At 42.4% G+C, this 23,358-nt stretch overlaps 1 protein-coding gene across 2 annotated transcripts in view; it reads right to left on the bottom strand.

Annotated features, from left to right (window-relative positions):
• The window catches only part of fgfrl1a (fibroblast growth factor receptor like 1a), a 56,133-nt gene that overhangs the window by 14,749 nt on the left and 18,026 nt on the right, over window positions 1-23,358 (bottom strand). For both annotated transcript variants that reach the window (XM_028416736.1, XM_028416737.1), the window contains one exon: window positions 21,176-21,448. In XM_028416736.1, coding sequence (XP_028272537.1) covers window positions 21,176-21,448 — 273 coding nt within the window. The remainder of the gene's footprint in view (window positions 1-21,175; window positions 21,449-23,358) is intronic.

Here is a 23,358-nt window from a genome sequence, read left to right as displayed (position 1 = left end):
CATGTACTGTAGTTTCTGGCTTAAGTATATGGAGTTATAGGGAGTATTTTAGCACATAATTGTGTGTCTACACACTGTGTGTGTATGTTAGAGAGGAAGAGAGCCATTTGCACACTGTCAGGGAAGGAAAGTCAGGAAAATAAAGTTACTAAGTAAGTGAAGTGTACCTAATTCAGACGTACAACGGCAATGCATAAGCATGTAAAATGAAAACATCCAGGAGTTCTGGCGTCTGAAGTTGTGGATGGGTAAAATAGCTGTTTTTTTTTTTTTTTTTAGCTTTTGGAAAACACGTCCTCCAGTAGAGTGACTTTACTTTTAGGTTAGTGTCTCAGTTGAGATCACTGAATTAGTCTAAGTGAGGTCTAAGTGCCCCTTTTCCATGGTGTGTTGCGCTCCACACGACCATACGTACATGTGCATGTTACTAAATAGACACCATAGATAGATAACTTGATAACATAATAAATAATCATTGACTAACCAAATCTAATCTACAGTTTAGTCCCCTACTAAAATTAGTATTAAAAGTAGTTTAGTAAAGTAAAGTAAAGTAAATTTGTTGCAGCCCTAAAAGTAAGTGCCGGGCCCTTTGATGCTGAGAGGTTCAGACTAAACAAAACAAAAACACTAGTGGACTTGCATGCATCCTCCTGGTCATTTAATGGTGACAAGAGCAGCAAGCAGCATGAAGAGAGGATTCACCTGTGCATGAGTGAAGGATTCACTTGTGAACGAATGAAGGATTCGCTTGTGAACAAGTGACGGATCTACTTGTGCAGCCTTCACAGCTTCACAGCCTGGCCCTTCATAGAGCCAGGCTGCACAATCATTTCCAGAGATTGTGCACAAGTGAATCCTCTCTTCATGTTGCTTTCTGCTCTTCTCACCATCAAATGACCACAAGGTCACATGTAAGACCACTTGCCTTTTTGTTTTGTTTAGTCTGCACCTGTAGACATCAAAGGGCCACACGTGCATAGCAACACTTTCTTTGTTTTTGTTTACTATGAAGACTCTGTGGTTGTGTGTACTCACAGACAACAAGATCAGTGTGCAAATGGCTCTCTTCCTCTCTAACATACACACACAGTGTGTAGACACACAATTATGTGCTAAAATACTCCCTATAACTCCATATACAAGCCAGAAACTACACTACATGAGCACAGGCCTGCAGGTAAAGGGTTAATATGGTAATTAAGTTGTTAACTGTAAAAATCACAAATTTTACCTCCTACCAACAGGGTAAACCACCAACAATCAAGAATGCATGATTATGTAGTGCCATGGCTGTGCAGTCAAAAAAAGTGTGTTTATAATGTAAGTCTATGGGACAAAATGGGAGAAAAAAAGAAAATCCAGTGCTGTGCAAAAACTAATAATGCAATAAAGTCAATTTTTTTACTGATGTTTGACATGACCAAGACTGTAATAAAGGTTCAAAAGAATCCAGTCCACATTCACCTTTTCTATTAAAAATGAGCCATTTTGTGTGTTTTTTTTTCAATTTTCAGCACCACCCCTTATAAAATTGGTGATTAAAGGGTTAAAATCCTGGGGGAAAATGATTTTTTCACTACTGTTGATTAGAACTGAAGTTAATTAAAAGGTCTATGCAAAAAAATTTCAAAAAAATATTTATCTAATATATTTTTAAAACCGTTAAAGTTAGGGGACGTTTTTGTCCCCGAACAACACATTAGGGAGAAAAAAAGAAAATCCAGTGCTGTGCAAAAACTAATAATGCAATCAAGTCAATTTTTTTACTGATGTTTGACATGACCAAGACTGTAATAAAGGTTCAAAAGAATCCAGTCCACATTCACCTTTTCTATTAAAAATGAGCCATTTTGTGTGTTTTTTTTTCAATTTTCAGCACCACCCCTTATAAAATTGGTGATTAAAGGGTTAAAATCCTGGGGGAAAATTATTTTTTCACTACTGTTGATTAGAACTGAAGTTAATGAAAAGGTCTATGCAAAAAAAATTCAAAAATATATTTATCTAATATATTTTTAAAACCGTTAAAGTTAGGGGACGTTTTTGTCCCCGAACAACACATTAGGAAGAAAAAAAGAAAATCCAGTGCTGTGCAAAAACTAATAATGCAATCAAGTCAATTTTTTTACTGATGTTTGACATGACCAAGACTGTAATAAAGGTTCAAAAGAATCCAGTCCACATTCACCTTTTCTATTAAAAATGAGCCATTTTGTGTTTTTTTTTTTTCAATTTTCAGCACCACCCCTTATAAAATTGGTGATTAAAGGGTTAAAATCCTGGGGGAAAATGATTTTTTCACTACTGTTGATTAGAACTGAAGTTAATTAAAAGGTCTATGCAAAAAAAGTTCAAAAAAATATTTATCTAATATATTTTTAAAACCGTTAAAGTTAGGGGACGTTTTTGTCCCCGAACAACACATTAGGGTAGTGTTTGCGAACAATGCATGAGGGTTAAAATATTAGAAATGAGATGAAGATTTAACCTTCATTCCAGCAGTGTAAGTATTCATCCTTCAACCATCTAGTTGGCCTGTCAATACCTTGACCCCCAACAAAACTCCAACAGCATTCTGGAAACAATGAAACCACAGACTTCGTGGTTCTTTCCTGTGTTATAAGCACATTATTGTGGGTGATGGAATAACACAAGCTGGAAAGATAAAGACAGAAACATCCAAATCCCCCCCACCCCCCTCTTTCTCCCTCCATTCACTCTGTCACAAAGTATTATGCACAGCTGACCCCACGGTCCAAACATATTTTTCTCTCCAGCAGAAGTCATTTCAGGGAATATTTATACATTTTTTGCAGCATGTTGCAACATTACACGCAGTGTTATTGTAACAGATTTTTACACACTGTGGGTCCAGATTTGAAATGCTCTGCAGTGCACAGGCTGTGGAAACTCACTGCTGTCTGCTGCATGGGGTGAACTTGGGGTTCAGTAGTAGTTCAGTAGCTTTGATCCGCAATGAGATGTAAGTGAAAACGCACATTTCAGACCGGATTAGTGGCTTCATTAAGTGACACAAAATATGCTCCGAGCCTCCTTCCTCTCTGTATGGCCCACTCCCACCACTCTGTCCTTACTCTTCTAGCTGAAGGCAGACTTTCTTTAAAGTCTCTTTCCATGTTGGCCAAAAGCCTGCACAGGTCCTCAGAAGTCTGCTGACTCCTTTTTTGGTTGGTTTGCTCGTTAGACTTGTGCAGTGCTTAAAGTGATGTCAGTGTTATTAGGTCCAACCTGGCAAGACTGCCATTTTTAGAGCTGCCTGGAAGTTGATGATCAGGAAAATTACACAAAATTAGAAGCTTTTAAAATGACAATTAACTGATTTCACCATTAATTCACCTTTATGTTAAAGTCTAAAAGTCCGTTTTACAAAATAAATGCACAGTAAAAAAGGTTGGCGGACAGGAAGAAGTCTCATTCTTCATGCTTAAAGTTTATCTTCTCCAAAAAAAACAGTGAGATGTGTGTTCGTGGACATCTAGTGGGACGTGCGCCCACGTGTACTTTATTCTACAGTCCTGCCGTCCTCTCTCTCTCTCTCTCTCACACACACACACACACACGTCACTGTGATTTACACTCTTGCCTGTAGAGAGGCTGTGTAGCCTTATGGAAATCATTATAACATGTGCTGCTACATAGTCCTCCATTAACAGCATGAGAGAGAGACAGAGAGACACTGAAAGGGGAAGCGACAGAGAGCTAAACGGGATCGGACTGACTTTCAGAGGAGGTCAAGAGGCAGCAGGACGGAGATGGGAAAAAAAAAGAGAGAAAAAGGCAACTGTGCTGAGATTTATTAACTGTAACCACAGGACAGACAATCAGACACAACAGTTAACTGCTCTCAACACCGGCTTACATGACAGATTAACTGCCCTGTGTGTAAGCCCAGAGTATTTAGTGGCTAGTGATCGCATGGTGATGTGTGTTTGAGGCGATGACATATTCCGACATTTATTAAATCACTGAAACGCACACACAGAACCAATTTCTGCATTAAAAAAAATCCTCATTAGATAAACATCTACTGCTTTGAAATGTTCCTGGAACATTTGATCTCATCATCGTACTCTGTGTGGAAACACACACTCCAACACCTGACAGCATTTTCAGCTACATCCACCCCCCCACCCACTGCCTCACCGCTTTTTCCCTTGGCCCCCTTTGGCCCCGATGCCAAGACAACAACCAGCTTTTTACAAGCACAACTTTACGATGCTATTTACAAATGTGATTACACGACGTGCCATTCGAGGCTCAGGCTCTCTGAAATATGATGAACACACGTCAACGTTTGGGCTGGGAATTGCTTCCAGCTTTCTAACTTTTTTTTTTTTAGGACAAACCCGCATGTGTGAGCAAAACACACACCAACTACTTCATACTTCTACAGTGATGTGGGTGTGTGGTTGATTATCAGGCTGGTAGGAGTTCCAGAGTAAAGTTAAGGTACACTCACAGAGCGAGTCCAAAGACTAATGTCTTCACTTTGTTTTTAAAGGTGGATCTGTGACTGTTGCCTTTGATGAGAAGTGCAGATGACAGGTCGTCCTGGAACAGCAACAGCAGCTACTTTTCATTTTTTCCCCAAAAGGGATCCAAAAACATTGATTCATATCGGTTCAGAAAATTTTCAGTGAAACAAAACGCACAACATTTTACTCACAATTAAATTAAGCTGCACCAAGAGTCACAGCAAAGCCAGTGATGGGTTACACAGGACTGACTGTTTGACTTCGAGTTGCACAAGAGGCACTAAAGGTTTGAAGTCAGATTACAATCCCCTGCAGTTTAGCTGCTGATGTGAGTGAACGGAGGCCCCCAGACGCAAAAATATTTCTTGTGCATTCCATCGTATTGTAAATAGGGTTGGTGAGGCAACTGATTTTTATATATCGTGGTTACAATCAGATCAAAAACGAAAACACAGAAATAAAACCTCTCTAAGAAAAGCCAGTACTTCCTTTTTCAACGATAAACTGGGTAGTGCATTCATATAACGTGTTTTTTCTCTTCTCTGTATCACTGTTTGTGACTATTAACCTTCATATTTACAGGTGATAACCATCTTAGTGCACACAGATGGACAACAGTGTGAATGTTTGATGTTTATTTCTGGGCTCTGTAGTCACTCTTAGTATTTATTCTCTCCAGCTCCAATTGACTAAACATGCTGCTTTTCCAGCATGAAGTTATTAAATTTGACACTTTTGACTCTAAAAAGCTGTGTATATATGCTATAATTATTTTAAAAAAATGTCACCTTTATACTGAACCACCCACTGAGGTCCTCCATCATATATAATAAACCTGTTTCCTCACCAAACTTCAACGAAACTCTACAAGTCCAGTTGCCTCGCTTCAACCTTCTGAATGAAAATGAGCTGGATGACTGAGAATCATCATAAACATGACACCTTTTTGGTGGTAAAACTTAATGTGAGGCTTTGCCCACTTATTGCTGCTGTGGATTCTACGCTGTAATGAAAACACAAAGGCTGACAAAGCAAGTTAGGAGGCTGAACCAGTAAATGTTTGTGCCACCTTGTGCCCGCCGTGAGTAACACCCTGAAGTTTGGTGGAGAAACAGAGAAACCTGCCTGTTCATCGATAACAAAAGCTACAGTCTCTCCTCCAGCAGCAGCGGCCTCCTCCTGCTTTTATAACCTTGTGGTCCGGTTCTGCTTTCCGCTGCAGCAATAGCTGACTGCATGTATTCTTTAGGCTGACTGGAGATGTTAGAACAATACCAGCTTATCTAACCATAATCCCCGGCTCTCCCACCTGCGCTATCTGTCCCTGCAGAAGTGTGTGAGTTTCTTTGGAGCTCTGTTTCACTCACAGACTAAACAAAAGTGAAGGAAAAACCTTTTGTAGCAGCAGCATCATGTTAGAAACAGAGCAGGAGAAATAAAGAGTGCATGCATCCCTCAGTGTGTGTGTGTGACTCCAAGCAGAGCTTTGTACTTCCTGAGCGGCTCGCAGTTTGATCTTGGGCCATGAATGGGCTCTACACACTAATTACAGCCACCTGTGTGTTTCTGTGTATGTGCATATGTGTGATGTGTGAGTGAGGTATGAGCGGATGCATGAGAAAGGAGGTGACTGTATGGTCATGAATAAAAGCAACCTGCTGTTTCCACTATGTACACACACACACACACACCCACACCCTCTCATCAATCTTATCGTTGTATGTGCGTATCTGGTCTTCGTCAGGTCTGTTACCTTTACATGAGCATGTCTGAGTCTTTATGTCCAGCTGTCAGTCACTCACTAAGACCAGAAACACACTAGAAGACATTTAAAGTCTAAACATGCAGGAAAACTGAGAGAGAGAGAGAGTGGGGCGGCTGCTTGGCCGATCCATGAAATACATATTATATTTTATTCAACAGATGTTCTCTTGTTTTCCATGTGTGAAGTTAACACTACTGAAGTACACTGCAGGTTTTCCATTGGTTGAGAAACAACTGCCTTGTTCTACCAAAAGACATACTATATATAATAGTGCAATGGATTCTTTATGTATTGTTTTTTGTAGCATTTTTGCGTTTACTGTCAATAAATGATTTTACAGTCAGCCTTAGTTTACTCTGAGTACCATCAGCATCGCCTGATGATGCTGTCTAAGAGAAGCAGAAACAATGCAACAAAACCTGGAGCCTGCACCAATTAATCTGCTCTCTTAACTATTTCTATTTACTATTTCACTCATTGATGATTGACAAGATATTAGAATATTACACGTAAATCTAACCACATTACAAATTATATGTTCAGTTTCATCTATACCTGAGACTTTCCTCATCTGCTCTCATTCATATTTTTGCTTTTATAAAAGACTTAATGAAGTTTACTCAACAGAATAAACATGTTCATTTGTCCCAGTCCTGTTTGCGTAGCTGAGGATGGTTCTGTGTGTGTGTACATGTGTGTTAAATAAACCACAAATTACCAGCACACTCTGTCCTTACACCATGGCAGAAGTAGTTAGTATTAAATTATGACCACAGCTCAAAACATCTGGTGTTCTTGTGTTTCGACTTTCGACAATGTAACTGTAATGTTTTTTTTTGTGTTTTTTTTCCTCCCTGGCTTGGGAATAAAAGTCAGGCAGTAGTCTAAGTGTTGAAAAGGAGGAAAAAAACGCCACTGAGAACAGAACAGCTCAGTTTTTGCTGTCAAAATCCTGAATAAACTGCAGATTCAGGTAACTAATTTAATCCAGAGGGAGCTGGGCTCCGACTAAAACTGTTCAGCAGTAAAATTCACTTCCAGGAAGCAAAAAAAAAAAAAAAAAACCTCCCTACAGGCTGAAAATAGTTTCAGTCTAACCTTTATAGGTCCACCATGCAGCAACAATCCATTTTTAACTATTGTTTAACTCATTGTTTTTATCATATCTGGTTCTAATCTGGCTGTATAGCTGAGGTGAGAAACACTCAGACACCGATTTGCGTGTCTGCTGTCCTGTCATTTCTCCTGGCTTTGCTAAAAGAAGAACAACAAATGAGAGCTTTTCATTGTGGATCACTGACGTGCCGCATTACTGTACAAACAAATCGGAGTGGATCGTTCTGTAACTGCTGCCTCATCGTAGCAACAAGTTCAGCCGAGTTGCTTCCAGCTGACAAAGCACAAATCCTGCTCCGTTCATTCTCCATCTGATATTATCCAAATACACAATATGTGATTAAAATGCCATGTTTTTTATGGGGTGTTAATAAGTCCAGATCCATTTTCCAGTAGAATGACTGGTAGATTGAGCTTTGGTATATTTTCAGACGTTGTGGCCGGGCACGGGTCGTTTAGCCTTGGCGGTCAGGTTTAGGTTAACAATGAGGCCTGGGTTTGGTTAAGACATGAAAAATGCACAAAAAACCAACAGCGAGAAAACACACAAAGCACCTTGGGTTCCTCTAACGCTGAACATGGACTGTGTCGGGGCATAAATTATCAACAGAGGGATGAAATAACATACAGGCACAAGGCCGCGTGCACACTCATAAACATCACACAGAAATGGGGTTTATGAGTTCTGAAAACATACAGTTATGGATCAGGGTTTCACTTCTCTGTGTGTGTTTGTAAAAGGACGGCATCTGGTTAAGTTCATTTAGTTGTTTAAAGTCCAATGTTTTCCGTCTCTATGTCTCCGTTCTTTGTTTGTTCCTGTGCTTATGCTCATAGCTGTTTTACATCACTGTTCACACCATCACTGAGCAGGTCAAACACTGAACACAGACTGAGATTAGCCTAAAATGGAGAGGTTACGGACGCCACGGTGGAATCTGACAAACATGCGGCTATAGCCTAAGGCGTCGGACGTGATGCAGGCAATCCAGCCAAGGTCAGAAATGATTCAGTGAAATTACTGTATTAGTTCATGTCCAGGTGCTGCAGGGTCTCCTTCCTCCCCTTTCTTTCCAGCTTTAACATTTAGTCACACACATCTGTGAGGAGCGGCATAAAAAGAAGTGATGCACAATTCCAGTCATTGACATGTGAAGGGAGACCTCTGTGTAATCAGGGTACAAAAGAAATTTTGAGTCTAATTTACAATTATAAACACACCGACTGCAATGACTGTTCTAAATAATCGTCATCAGATTTATGGTCAACCTAGTGGCCATGTGGGGCAGCACGGTGATGCAGTGGTTAGCATACACAGCATGAATCTAACCAGGGCCTTTCTGTGTGGGGTTTGCATGTTCTCTCTGTGCCTGCATTAGTTTTTTTCCAGGTCCAGGCTTCCTCCTACATACCAAATGTGTGCATGTCAGGTTAAGGTTAGCCATAGGTGAGAGTGTGACTGGTTGTTTGTGTCTCTGTGTTAGGTGTTCCCTGCCTCTCGCCTGTTGACAGCTTGGATAGGTTCTGTTGTACATTTCTTGATAACTCGCCCAATAAAAGGCCTTATTAAGGGCATGGCTGCTTTGGGTGAATGTCTGTGCGACTGCGACTGTCTTGGCGTCACACATCGGCCCCAGCACCATTCACGCTCCACCCCTTTTTTCTCTATTTTTAGATCAACTCGCAGTTAGATGGACTTATGCACTGTCAAGATGGCGACGGTCAGAGTCACGACACTGAGATTTAAAACGGCTGCTGAGGTTATGAAAGGTTTGTCCACCATGGCTTTTCGTTGTGGACATGTGCCTATGTTACAAATAAAGGTAGAGTCACAAGTCTGAGTGTACTGAAAAACATTAAGACGATATACGCTGACAGGATGCAGAAGCTCGAACTGTCAGATATATTTAGTATTTTGCTTTAACCTCATTTCACCCTGACTTATAAAAACTGCTGTCGTCTCCCCGAAATAGATTGATGTCCCTTTCAGTAAAGTATTGCCCCTCCGCCTTGTCATGGCACGCAGGTCACATGGAGGGCGGATAGATTACAATAGTTCCTTAAGGATGATGGATGCTAACAACTCCAGTGCATGAGACCCCTGACTATTATTGGTAAACTGCCCTGTTGTTTTAAAAAGCAAAGATGTTGAATAAATCTGTAATGAAGCAACAGCTGTGTCTGAACCCATATGCCTCTGTTTACTCATTGTGTGTATGTGTGAGTGTGTACGTGAGGGCTGCATGTGTGCACAATGTGTTCTTCTTAATGAACATGTGTACTGGTGCATCTGCCTCCATTTATGTGGGGCTAAATGTGTGGATATGAGCATTTATACATACCTGTGTGTATGGTTGATAACCGTGTGTGTGTGTGTGTCTGTGTGTGTGTCCATCCAGCTGCTGCCTGTGTAACCCTAGTAAACATCAAGGCAGTGCTCTGCTTTGCTGAATTAACGAATCTCTCACATCCATCGCCACGCGCCGCCTTTGAAACACACACCGCCGGCCGCGGCTCAGCACTTTGAACTCTCAATCATTCTCTCGCCGGCCCACCCTGCTCTTCCGTGTATCAAATTATACTCCAGTTAAATATCTACTCATTAGTAGAAGATTTGTCCCCATTTGACCTTCTCTCTCATCTTACATAGCTCAATTCATTCAGAATCAGGGTGATCACACAAATCAGTATCACAGATGTCACTTTTTTAAAAAAGCCTTTAAAGGACCACTTTGTGTGATTTAGTGCCCTCTAGGGGTGAGGTTATATACTGACATAAACATTTTGCCTCTTGTGTAGCAGTGAGCTCTCTGGATAAGCACCCAATGATAAGATAAAATTATTGTTTTTGCCAGTGGAGTCTGCTGAACTGTTCTCTGCCAACTGTTATTGGTAATCCACTGATTATGGATAAGTATCTCATACAAGTCCACATCAATAGAAAATCCATTCCTGACACAATTGTTGCAGTAGCTCTACAAAGTTGGTCTTTAAATGATTTGTACATCATTTATCTTAAGAATTACTTGTCAGGTCCGCCCACTCATGATCCATAGTGATACCCTGCAGGAGCGTAAGAGTCCTACAAACCCCACCACACTTCAAAGCAAAAAACCTGCTGAGTGTGAGCACTTTGCTTTGCACACTCTTGACTGTTCCTGTGTACACGAGCATGTGTGCTTGTTAAGCGTGCCAGTGTGCATCTCTGTGCCTTTATGTTTAGTTGAATGTGTGTGTGTGTGTGTGCGGTGAGAAAATGCGGTAGTCTTGTAGGACTTCAAAGATGCTGGCATGCTCTGCTGTGTGAGGCTACATGCTGACAGGCTGTCTTTGATGAACAACTATTTACAACAATGTAAAACTAACCCGCTCATCATGATGCGCCGCTGGGCGTTGTTTCAACATGACTCAAGCCGGTGTTTGCTTTGTTCCGCACTCATTCGTGTTAGTCAGGGCCGTTTCTGGATTAATAGTAATTGGAAAGGTGGATCTGCACCCAGTGGGATGCTCTCCTGCAGCTTACAGGAGATTTTGTATAACATTATGATGTCACAGTTTCATCTTTCTTTATGATAGAAATGTGATCTAACAACCCAAATCAACCATATTTTGTCAGTTTAGTGTTAGTGTGATGCGCTAAATACTTGCTAAATTTGAGTTATTGCTGCATGATTGATGGACTTGCCTAAAAAAATAATACCTAAACTGATGGAGGAGAGGCATCTTTAGGTGGATGTGCATCTGTAGAGCTGTACCATGGTGGAACTTTGAAGCAGGTGAAGGTCTGCATCAAAGGATCCACCAAAGTACCATGTGTAGCAGCTCTAGAGATGTTGCAGGGTTGGGTCACAGGCAGCAACAGCCTAAGCAGGGAGCACGGGAGGATACCAAGGCATTTCGAGACCAGCTGAGAGATAAAATCCCTCCAGCTTGTCCTGGGTCCAGCCTCCTCCTGGTCAGACAAACAAACAACTCATCAGGGAGGCACAGAGAGTTCACCCTAACCAAATGCCCAAACCATGTCAACTGTCGTGCTCTAAGCTCCTCCTGGATGACCGAGCTTCTCACCCTCTCTCTAAATGAGTGTCCAGCTACCCTGTGGGGGAAATCTTTTGACCACAAAAGACCAGAGCAGAGCATGCTACACCAATCTGTCTGTTAAGCTTTTTGACCACCTCTGCAAGTTATCTGTGGGCCCCCAGTTCTGCTTTCTCCAAAAAAAACAGACTAGTGGGATTGAAGAGATTCTCAATATTTTCCTTCCACAGTCTGATGACATCTCCATTTGAGGTTAATGTTGGTGAGGCACTGCTTCCCCCGTCCTGAACTGCTTGACAGTTTACCAGTATCTTCTCGGGGCCTTAAGTCATTCTTCATGACCTCACAGAACTCCTCCCACTCCTGAGTGTTTGTCTTGGCAACAGCCAGTGCTGCCACCCACATAGTCCACTGGTAAGGCTTAGCTGCTGAAGTAGGGCTCCCTCTTCAGCTTCGGCCTTACTTGAAAACTGAAAACACAGACCATCTCTTAAGCTGAATTTTGTGTTCTGGCACCAGCTGCACCAGAGAAGCAAAGAAACCTCTGACTCTGAGCAGAGGCTGTGAAGATGTCAGCTGTGGATGTGGAATAAACATGTGACTCAAATCACTCAATAGGTTGAACATATGAAGAACCACAAAGGTCATGAGCACATAATGAAATGTAACTTTTCAGGAACAAAAACCTATTTCAGATCTTACATACAAATGAAAAATGGTGTCAGAACAGAGGAATGTAGGGATGAGATTATGATTGTGGCCACAGTGTGTGTGCACATGTGTATAAGTGTGTGTGTGTGTGTGTGTGTTTTTGAGTGAGTATATCAGTTTTCAGCATGCTGTCACACTGATCAAACTTCAGACTGATAGCAGAGGCGCCGCAAAACCATTGGTGTGTTTGCCTAAGAACCACAGGGAAAACTACACACACACCTTATCCAGAGAAAGCAGCAGAAACATATTGTCCATGCATTTATGTGAAATATAATGCGGTGGAATGCCGCAACATTATGCAAGTAAGTACATGCCGACACACACACCTGATGTCTCAGAACAAAATCGGCCTGTTGGAGCTTATTTCTTTTCTAGCAGTGGCATTGTCTGTTTCAAATTACACATAATGTTGTAATATATTGGAGTGTGCAGTAATTTTCTGTAATCGTTTTTGTTTGTCTGCATATGTTGAGAAATAAAAGTTTAATAAAAAAGTAAAATAAAAGTTTATCAAGCTTCCTGGAGCTGCGATATGGCACAGTGGCTGCTTTAAACACTGTTTAGTCTACTGACTTTCTATAACCACATGACAAGAAAACACATTATAGGCAACAAGGCTTTATCAAATCCAGATAAAACACAGGCCGATAAAGACTCTGATAAGTTTTTCCATGCCCTCTGCTTTTTTTTTTTTAACCCTCTGAGTTTTTCCTTTGCATCTTGCCTGCTTGTTGTCGACGAGGTGAGATCGGGAAAGCCAGATGTAACTGCTGGAATCTGAAGAGGGACAAAAGCAGAATGAAGGAAGGGGGGGGGGGGGAGCGGCCTCGGAGCATAATTCGCTCTTCACGTTGTCATTAAAACATCAAAGCGGCTGCAGAAGATACAGGGCTTTTCAGCGCTGACACAAATGCATGCTCGGGGAAAAGAGTAACGAACGAGAGAAGACAGAGGAGAAAAGAAAGGCTGGGTGAGGGAGGAGGGATGTTGTGTGCTAAAGAACCAGTCTTTGATGATGGCACAAGCAACAAAAAAAAAAGAAGCAGACAAAAGTTTCTGAAACTTCAAAAGGCAGCTTTTTGTAGCACAGGTCTGCTCTCTGCCTGGTTCTTCCATTCTTTCTCCTCCCTCTTCTCTACAAACATGTCTTTGCTAATTGCCAGACCCTGTTCTGCCCTTCATAGGCTCTCCACTCCTCTCAGGTCTATTCAGCACGGGGGGGGGGGGGGTTGTTACAGAGTGAACGCCTAATAACCAGCTCTGAGTGGGACAATGGAGCCTGCATGGCCAGCGACAAAATCCCAGTCCTAATGAGAAAAGACTCAGTGGGTCTGTCAATAGACTGGCCCATTATGGAATTACAGGGTGGGGTTGTAGCTGTGTGATTTTTGGTGTTTAAATTATGGGTGCGTTTGTGTGCCATCTATGACATAATAAAGAAGTAAATACATAAACTAGTGTATTTCAAGGAACATAGTCAAAGAAAGTGAAAGTGTGTGTGCGTGCATTTAAGTGTGTGTGTGTGTGTGTGTGTGTGCGCTGCTGCTACCTCCTGAGGGTAACAATAGTGAACAGGACTAATCCTCCAGACCATATAATGGCCACTAAGCTGTCTATTCAGGAGTACACAGCTCCCCTGCTAACTCCTCTGATCAGGCATGAATACCCGCACTCTCTCATTCACTCCTCCCCTCTCTCTCGTCCCCTCACCTCTCCTCTCCTCTCCTCACCTCTCCTCTCCTCTCCTCTCCTCTCTCCTTTCCTGCTAAATATCAATATTCCTGTTGATAATTGGGTATTTGATGAAGTTTCTCTTTTTTCCTCCATCTGCCATGCTTCTTGCCTTTCGCTCCTTCTTCTTAATCCCTCTTCTCCTCTTTCCTCCCCTTCCCATGTCTTCCTCCTCCCAGTATGTGTGTGTGTGTGTGTGTGTGTTTGCACCAATGAGGTTTTGGAGTGGTTGAACCCACTGCTGCGAGAATGCAAAGTCGTCACTGCTACATGTGACTGATCTAGGAGCTTTGCAGAAAAGGATGCTGAAGCACCTCGTTTCCTTTCAGCTCTAAGTTTTGGAGTGGGAGAAGGAGGTTGTTAAGTGATGTGGGTGGGGGTGGGAGCGGGGGGGTCCAGGACACATCTTCCGTAAGGACCCACTCTAGGAGCAATGAGCGTCTCCTCAAGGGGATTCGTTGATGCCTTTCCTATTGTCTCTGAGCTCTCCCTGCTTGATTGCCAGCTCACATGTTGGTTCTCAACTAAAGCGCATGGTTTTACCCTAAAACGAATTGGTCGGCCAACAAAAATGTGTTTTGCTTTTCTTTTTGACTCAATATTCTTTGAAATAAGCTGTGTTTTGGCTCAAATTGGCGAAAAGCTTGATAGATCATATTAATGAACAAATCATGTACAGTTTTACCAAAATGTTGCCTCGATCTACACAATAATATGGATTGTGTTGCTATCTCTGAAGTTTAAACCAATCAGGCGGCTCTATCAGCTCCGGTGATGGCAGCAGCACAGCAGTAGACTAGACTGTCACTGCCCTCCTGTCCTTGGATTGTTGATGTACCACTTCTACTTTTACTTCAGTACCAAGCTTCAGTCCTTCCTCCACCACTAAGAATTACATATCTGTCAATGTGGTAATGTCCATTCAGCCAGCTCTGATCTCACAGTCTTCACTCAGACCACATTTGCGGTCTGAGTCACACATGGCCACATTTTTTTAGCATGAATGATAAGGGCAGCAGTGGCTCAGTGGCAGAGCAGGGTTGTCCAGTAACCAGAAGGTTGTGTGTCCTTGGGCAAGGCACTTTACCCACATTGCCTCCAGTGCACTCACTGGTGTGTGGTGCTACTTTCTGGCAGCTTTAAGCAATTTCCCTTCTGGGATTATTAAAGTAAAAGAGTATGAGTATAAGAGTAGTATAATGTTTTTGGGCAACCTGTTTTGTGCCTGTTCTCTCTTAACTAGGTCTTAAGACGTGTAGCTAAGCAATCTACTGGCACACAACATTCAAATAGATATACCCCAACATCTCCACTCTCTCAGCCTTTTTTCTCTTCTCATTTGTTTGCACACTTTCATTCATTATCACCATCAATACTCTCTGCTGTTTTCTTCACACCTCCCTCTGTCTTTGATGGACTCACACTGTGCAGGTCGGTCCTAATGGCATTAAACAAACTGAAGAATTGAGGTACTTTAAAGCAGCCCACACCCTTGGATATTCTAAAAATTCTGCAACATTTGTTACTTATTATGCTTTAAGTTTTCAGGATGCCACTGCGCCAAAACACACAGAGAAGCAGAGCTACACCTCATTTTAGTTGTGGCAGAGTTTCTGCGGAGACTAGAGTAAAAAAACATATTCCCTTTAGATTTTGTGAACAGCAGTTAGAGGCAGCACCTTTAGCATCTATAGTCTGAAACTGACTGACCAACAGCTAGAAAAGGGGAGCAAAGATTTCAAAGACGGACTTTAATTCCAAAGATTTCAAGCTTCAGTGAGAGACAATAACTATTAAAGTCTCAATAATTGTTCGAAATGTGTGCCTCACTTCTGTTTAGGGGTGGATTTCCTCCTCAAAATGAGCCACTAGTTGGGCCTGGAGAAAAAGGCTTGTTGACTGACAGATGGCATCCAGCACGGAGAATTGAAGTCAAAGCTAGCAGAGGGTATTTAAGACCCATTAGGGGTCTAGCAAGAGCTTGACTTGGCATACAATCACCAGAAAAAAGAAGCCGTACTCACTCACACACATGCACAGATGTAAATGGAGCATGAAGGCAAACAGGCGGGAAAGGAATGAGGAGGTGAAAGACGTGCAAGAGAAAAGATGGCTGGTAATGCAGATGGAATAAGACTAAAGCTGAGACGATGTAAAAAAAGTGACAACAAATGCAGAAATCTACCAAGACAAAAACCACATCGGTGTCCTTGTTGTGGAGTTTTCCACAGACCACCTCAGCATCAGGTATGAAATACTGTTTATAGTTTATGTTTCTATAGATACAGCGGATACAACTCTCTTTATCCCTACAAAGCTTTGGATCCCAATGTGACATCTCAACCTGTTAGGACATGGATGTCCAAAATCCAGACTTGCAGATGTCTTTAGTCTGAAGCCAAGAAAAAAAACAGAAGCTTTGTTCTTTTCTCTCCGTCCTGTCCATCTTCTTTCCATCTCTTAGCTGGAAGTGAAACGAGGCAGAACGAGAGGATGTGGGACAGACAGCCATGAAATGGAGGCCAGGGGCCTTGAGGAGTGTGTGTGTGCCTCTATTTTGTTCACATCTGTCAGCGAAGTGTATATCTGAGTGAATGGATACATATTTTCCTGTATCAACTGGTTGATACATATCTTGCAAAATAAAGGTACGTTTAAATATTATGTATGTGTATCTTCACAGAAAAACAACGAGGAAGAAAACAGCTTTTGAAACTCGACTCCGTTCTTTCTCCCCCATCTGTAACCCCACAATGCTCTTTCAGATGTGCATGAACACACACACACACCAGCATGTTTACATCTCTCCTCTCCACAGTGCCACCCTGATTTCCGGAGGCACAGCTTTGTCTACCTCGCGGTGAGGGCGGCGTGTTGTTACAGCGGCACGACCAAAGAGAAGCGAACAGATCTGACGCAGAACAGCATAAACTGAATGCGCAGTGACATCAAAACGTTAACAATTCTGACATAGCATGCCTTTTTATCATCATGTGCCATCATGTAAAATTACTACTTCTTAAATGTAACAAAGTTAGGGCTACAATCAAAACTCTCTCACAAAGAGGCATTAGAGAAACAAAGGGGAGAAACAGGAGGAGAGGAAATCGTGAGTGGGATCTGATCCCAGGTTGTAAAGGCAGCAGTATAGTTCACATGGAGGGGGGCCTAAACCACTTGATGATTTCTGGTCTCCTTTTTCAAATAACATCTTTTTCATGTTCTGTAAATCATGAGTGAGTACCCCCCCCCCCCAAAAATATCCCCTGCGAGGCCTCAAACCCTCAAACGAACACCAACTGAGGGGTTCCTACAAACCCAGCGAGCTGCAGCTCCAGGTTTCCCTCCATGCATTTTTCTACAATTAGTGAGAAAGCACTGTGTGTAACCTGAGCACAAGTGGTATATTGTATAAGTAGGTGGGTGAGGTGCTGTGTGAGATTCATTTTAGGCTCACACACACACTCATACATTTCTCCGTGTGTGTGTTTGCATGTGACTCATACCAATTAGGCTGGAAACCTTGGCCACCTCTACATCCTCCCCAGATGAGGCACAAGATATCTCAATTAAAAACTGTGAAATTCGAGAACACAAAAACAGAGCAGGAATCAGGATGGAGGAAAAGATGAGGTTGGTTTGCAACCTGATCTGATGTGTTAGCTTCTGGCCGGAAGACAGCTGCAGTCTCACACATGCAACGCTGTTAAATGAAGAAAGAACCTGGAAGAAGGAGCGTGGCTGGCTTTCAAAGAAACCAAAGGGAGCCTGAAGGCAACCATCATTTATGCAACATCGGATGAATCGCCGTGACAAACAGGACGGAGGTGTATGACGTCTTGTTGTCAGTGTGTGTTACATTATTACTGATTTGAGTTGAGCAGTGTGAGCAGGCTAATCCTGGCATAAAACCACACAATTTCATTTGACTTTCTTCTTCCAGGGACTCTTGTGGTTTTTCCATTTGTCATGTTTCATCTTGTGATTCCATTTTTCTGACTTCGGCATTCATTGCCGCTTCATGAACATAAATCACGTAGAAGCTCATTTACTCAAACATACAGTATGTCAGAGTTTCATATCTGTCTCTGCCTCTTTGTCCTCTTTGTTCTCCAATTATGACCAGATGTCAGCTGCTATAGTCAAGCTCTTAAATCACCACAAATCATCACATCAGTCACGTTAGAAATGGAAATGCGTGTGCACACAGACAGTGTGTATTGACGAAAGTTTTCCCAAATGCAAACATGCACACACACACACACACAACTCCAAACCGCTTCCTTCCTTCCTTCCTTCTTACGCACTGCTTCCCAACTCTCCTCCAGACACGCTCCCATTGTCATCACATCTGGTTTGAACTATAAATTTTCTATCACTCACTCATCTGGGAAAAAAAAAAAACGCACACTGTATTTCATACAGCTGATTTGGAAGGACAGACAACAGAGACAAATAGAGGAAAAGCCAGTGGGAGGGAGAAATATGAGCTCGACTGGCATTTGTAGTTTTTGAAAATCTTTTTCAGTTTCACTTTACTGGTGGTCCCATAAATCTTCTTACACACTGCCACACATATACACACAACTTCAGATAAACAAGCACGTACACACACACACACACACGATAGACTATTTACTGGAGCAAACATTTGCCAACCCACACACAATAAAAGAGCAAACACTTTGAAGGAATCTTCTAATTTCTCCCGCCAACAAAAGCCTGCCTTCACAAAAATGCCTCTCCATCAGTTACAACTGGCAGGCGGGGGTGCAGTGGATGTTTTACAGCAATCAAATGCATGAGGGAAAAAAAATGGAAAACTGTAAAAATATTGATACAAATTAAGACGTGGTCAGAGAGAAAAAACAAAAAAGAGCTGCCACGGCAGAGGAAGGAGGAACTGGAGCGCTGAGACTGAGTGCTAATAGGAAAAAGGTGTTAAAGATACTTTGGGTAAGAAATTGAGAGGGAAAGACAATAAGTCGCAGGTGTGGGCTCATTACTGTGAAACGGAGCGCTCCGTAGAATAATTACCGCAGGACCACACAGGAGAAGAGATGAAAGCAGGGAGACGGGACTGAGGAAGCAACGAGAGAAACCTCGACTGTGCAGAAGAAAATTAAAGTACGGCATTAAAAACCAGTTACTGAGACAGGCCATACACTCATCCACCCACCCCCCCTCATGCCTTAAACGTCATTACCAATGCAGATTGCTCCAGCTATGAAAACACTGCTTTCCATGCTAACTGCCTGTCTGAGGTGGCAGGAATCTTGACTTGAATTACAGGGAGGGGTCATATTTGAAGGTTAACCTGGAGGGCCACAAACGGGTACTATGTGAGTAAGCTGCAGATTAATGATGTGGTGATATATAATTAATTCATGTTTTGCTGTGGTAGTTACGATGAGAATGAATGTTATTTTACAACTTATGCATCCGTTAAGTAGCTGTTGTGAAGGTGCAAGTTGTATCAGATACTAAGTATTAATAATTGTTGTGTATTTGGTGCCTAAAGGAGAGCCTGGAGCCTGATGTCATCTCAATTGTTGAGTATTTCTGGGACTAAATCATGGATTCAGGAATCCAGGAAATGAGCAAGAAAGGAAAGGTACAGGGTAGCTGTGCCTGACAGGATATCCACAGTGTCAGATAATAACTGGCCAAAAATAGTGGACATTTATCAGAACATGTGATACTCGGCACACTCAATACAACAATGAAGACCAAACCCTCCCAAACAGCTCCTTCATAGATACTAAGATTCAGCTGTTTTGCCAGCTAGAAAAATGGAACACAGACTGAGACATGAATCCTGAAGGGGACACTGACTAAAATATCTATTATATTTTTGTTCATCTAAATTTTTCACTTGCTGTCACAACAACGTTTCTGAGAATAAAGTGTCTGTTTAAATATGTTTTCTGAGTAATACCTGCTTCTTCTTTCATACAATCTTCAAACCACTGCTTCCCACAGTCGAGCAAAACATGATTTCTTTATGTGGATTTGTCCATTTGATTGTCTCTAAACTATGTGTGTGTGTGTGTGTGCATACGTGAAGTGAATGAAAGGGACAGTGAATTAGGGGGAGGAGGAGGGTGAGTAGGGGGGAAGGTGGGGGCAGCAGCTGCTTGCCTGGATGACCTCAGCGGCAGCTGTTGCCCCCCCGCACACCCTCCACCCTCCACCCCCACCCCCACCCCCACCCCTCCTGCCCTCTGTATGCCAGCTCGTCTTTGAAGTTCAGGTCAAGACCGATGCAGCTCTGAATGCATACCGATAATGCTTACAGCAAAAAAGGGGATTATTTACTAATAATATGCAAGTTTACAGTACAGCCTGAGACTAAAATGTATTCATGCAACAATTTAAATGTAGCAAGATTTAACATGAATTCTCAAATGATTAATAAACAGTGAATATTGGCCGGTTCTCTCTGTATCACAGAGTTTTACTCAGGCCCGCGTTTGAAGTGCCGACGCCGGGCAGAGGGCAAAGCTTTAGTCAGATTCTCTGGAACGCTGTGCAGCCTTAATCTCCCTGTTGGCATCCACTCCACTGACTGAAACCTGACACACACACACACGCAGAGTGGCATGTGCTCAAACACACAGAATGATGCACACATACACACACACAGACGTATGGTGATGCACACAGTCAGACACACAAGCAGACAAACACGAGGTCTGCGTGTGTAAGTGTCTTATACTGCAGGTATTTTGTTTACATGGATAAGAGTTGAGGGAAACAGCTATATAGAGCGACACCTGTATGGGAGCAGGAAGGTCCACTGGGGTCTCTGTACTACAACTCACTCAACTTGTTCCACTGAGACAAACACACACAACAAAGTATACAGCCTTCTGGGCAGACAGTTAAAAGAAACAATGCACTACAATGTCTCTGTTATAGTGACATCTACAGTGAGACACACACACAGACGTGACATTCCACACTGACGCAACGTCTTGTAGGGCCAGAACAGAAACACAAGCATCTCCTTCAACAAATGCCTCATTCATACATACACACAACCATGACAATTGTGGTCACAAACACACACACATGCATAAAAAACTCAGACAAAAGCAGCACTTCATTGTCTGAAGAAATACACCAGTCTGACTGCAGTATAAACCAGCCAGGCTCAGTCTAAAAATGTGTGAAGACGATAAGATGATGTTATCTTAGTTGACCAAACTCCAAATATGTTCAAAAAATGTGTATGCGTATTTCATTAGAGACAACTCTACATCAAATCTGTAAAACGGGGGCATCATGTAACACTAATAGTATCACTTACCTATGACAATAAGTGTGTAGTTGACGTTTACGCTGCCAAAACCGTTGGTAGCCTTGCAGATGTAAGTCCCTGCGTCGTCCGTCTCCACTTCTTTGATGCGCAGAGCGTGCTGTAACACCCTGAACCGTGTCCAGCCGCTGTGGATGTTGCGACCGTCTTTGGTCCACATGATGAGTGGAGGCGGGTCGCCTTCCACAGGGCAGGGCAGCTTCAGAGTGCGACCCAGGCGGATGCTCTGGCGATGGTTGACGCGCTCTGAGACCTTGGGTGGACCTGTGGACAGAAGAAGAAGAAGGAGAGGGATTTAGATCCACTGGCAGTGAAATCCTAATTTAAAGTTAATTGTATTTGGAATATCCTGGATGTAGTTAGCCTTGTTAGGTGGGTCGTGGTTTATTCAAGAGATGTGTGAATGTCAATGCCACTCTTTATTCACATACTGCGTCAATGCAGCTCGGATCCTCATGTCAATCATTTCCTGTGGTATGACCTGCCATGCTGACTCAGGCTCTCATACAAAGATTGGCACTGTGGCTGCAGCTGGTTCAGAGGTGCAACAAAAAGCTCTACTGCATCGCCTTGCACTGAACAGGGGATTGTGCACTGCAGTGGAAACACAAACACTCTTGTGCCATCCAAAAGTTCCTTCAATCATCCACACTGCATGTGGTCCTACAGATGCAGTTCAACCAGGAGGTCATCAACCAAACCAGAAAATGGTTCTTGTTACTGTATTTAGTGAGGTTTTACACACAGTATTACCCCTGTAGGCATTCTGGTGAGGATAGGATAGGTAAGTCCACATCTGCATCAACATCATTCCCACAAATAAAGTGCTCCTTTACCTCCTGTTAGGGGCTTACCTAGAACTCTGACGTTTTAACACAGACAGAACTAACATCTTCCTGGAAGCAAATACAAAGTGCAGCAGTGGGTTTAATATCAACTGAGAGGCCGTGCTGAGGCGTAAAGTCAGGCATGACCTTGACCGCTCAGTATAGCTGTGAAACAACACACTAGAAAAAGGAGGTGGAGAAGTAGCCTCATTGAACAGGGAAGGTGAGAGGAAATGATGGAGAAAACCAACCGAGAAGAGAGAGAGAGAAAGGAAAGTAAGAGGGGGGAATCAAGAAGGAAGAGAGGGAAATAAGGGAGGTGGGAAATTAAGGGAGTGAGTCTGAGAAGAGAAAGGGAATGAAATATGGCCGAGGAGGAGAGGCATACAAAGAAAGATAAACAGGAACACTGAGCTGTGGGGTGTAGGAGTTAACAAGCTTTGGTGTGACCTTTCATTACTCCTTTTAGGTTAAAACAATACTCTCCAAATACAGCCGTAAAAACACATAATAGGCCCCCATGCAGCAAACAACGTCCTGACAAACAACAATGGAAAGCCCCCCTCCACCTCAGGTCATGTCCTGCAGGTTAAACCTTTTCACAAGGACACAGTGTGCCTGATTGAGCCTTATCAAGCTGAATAATATACTGCCTGTAGTTATATGTAAACATGGCCTCCAATACAGTATAAACATTTCATGTGTGTTTAATTTATTGCACCTTTTGTCTTGATATTTGCTTGTCAAAGAGAAGAGATATTGCTCAACGGCACCTTTAATTTGTGCTTGTGGTCGGCATCTGATTGTATCTTAGGGTTATTTTAATAGATAGTGTAGAAGGGAAGGAAAGATTAGGGAAGTTTTAAGAGGAGGAATAAGGGTCAATGGGTGTTACTTTTTCTGCATTTGAAAGCTTGCAAAAGTTCTGGAAAGCCTTCACAGCGAATGTAAAGAGATTTGAATCTGTATAATTTGGATAAAGACAAATAAGAAAACAAGAAAACTGTGCAGACGTAAGAGAAAAAGGGCCAGTGCAGAATATATGTGCAGATCGACACCTTGAAGCAGGCGGGAAAGAAGTATAGGAACGACTAAAAACACACCACAGAGCAGAACTAACCTAACATGTTGATTTATTCCTTCACCCTGCAGCTGTAGATGCAGGAGACGAACCAGATGAGGTACAGAAGTATAAATAAAGCTAAAGAGGTGAGAACAGATTATAAAAATGGGAAGAACAGTTACAGTAGTTTCTGGTAAGTGCTGTCACGACGGGCGCTGTTTAAACAAGGGGAAGCAGGAGCTGGATGCTGTGATGGATGGATGGAGTTGAAATGTGTGAAAAAG

This window comes from Parambassis ranga, chromosome 10, assembly GCF_900634625.1.
Source record: "Parambassis ranga chromosome 10, fParRan2.1, whole genome shotgun sequence".
Taxonomy (NCBI): Eukaryota; Metazoa; Chordata; class Actinopteri; family Ambassidae; genus Parambassis; species Parambassis ranga.
Note: the sequence above shows the minus strand (reverse complement) of the source record. Positions and strands in the feature narration are given on the sequence as shown.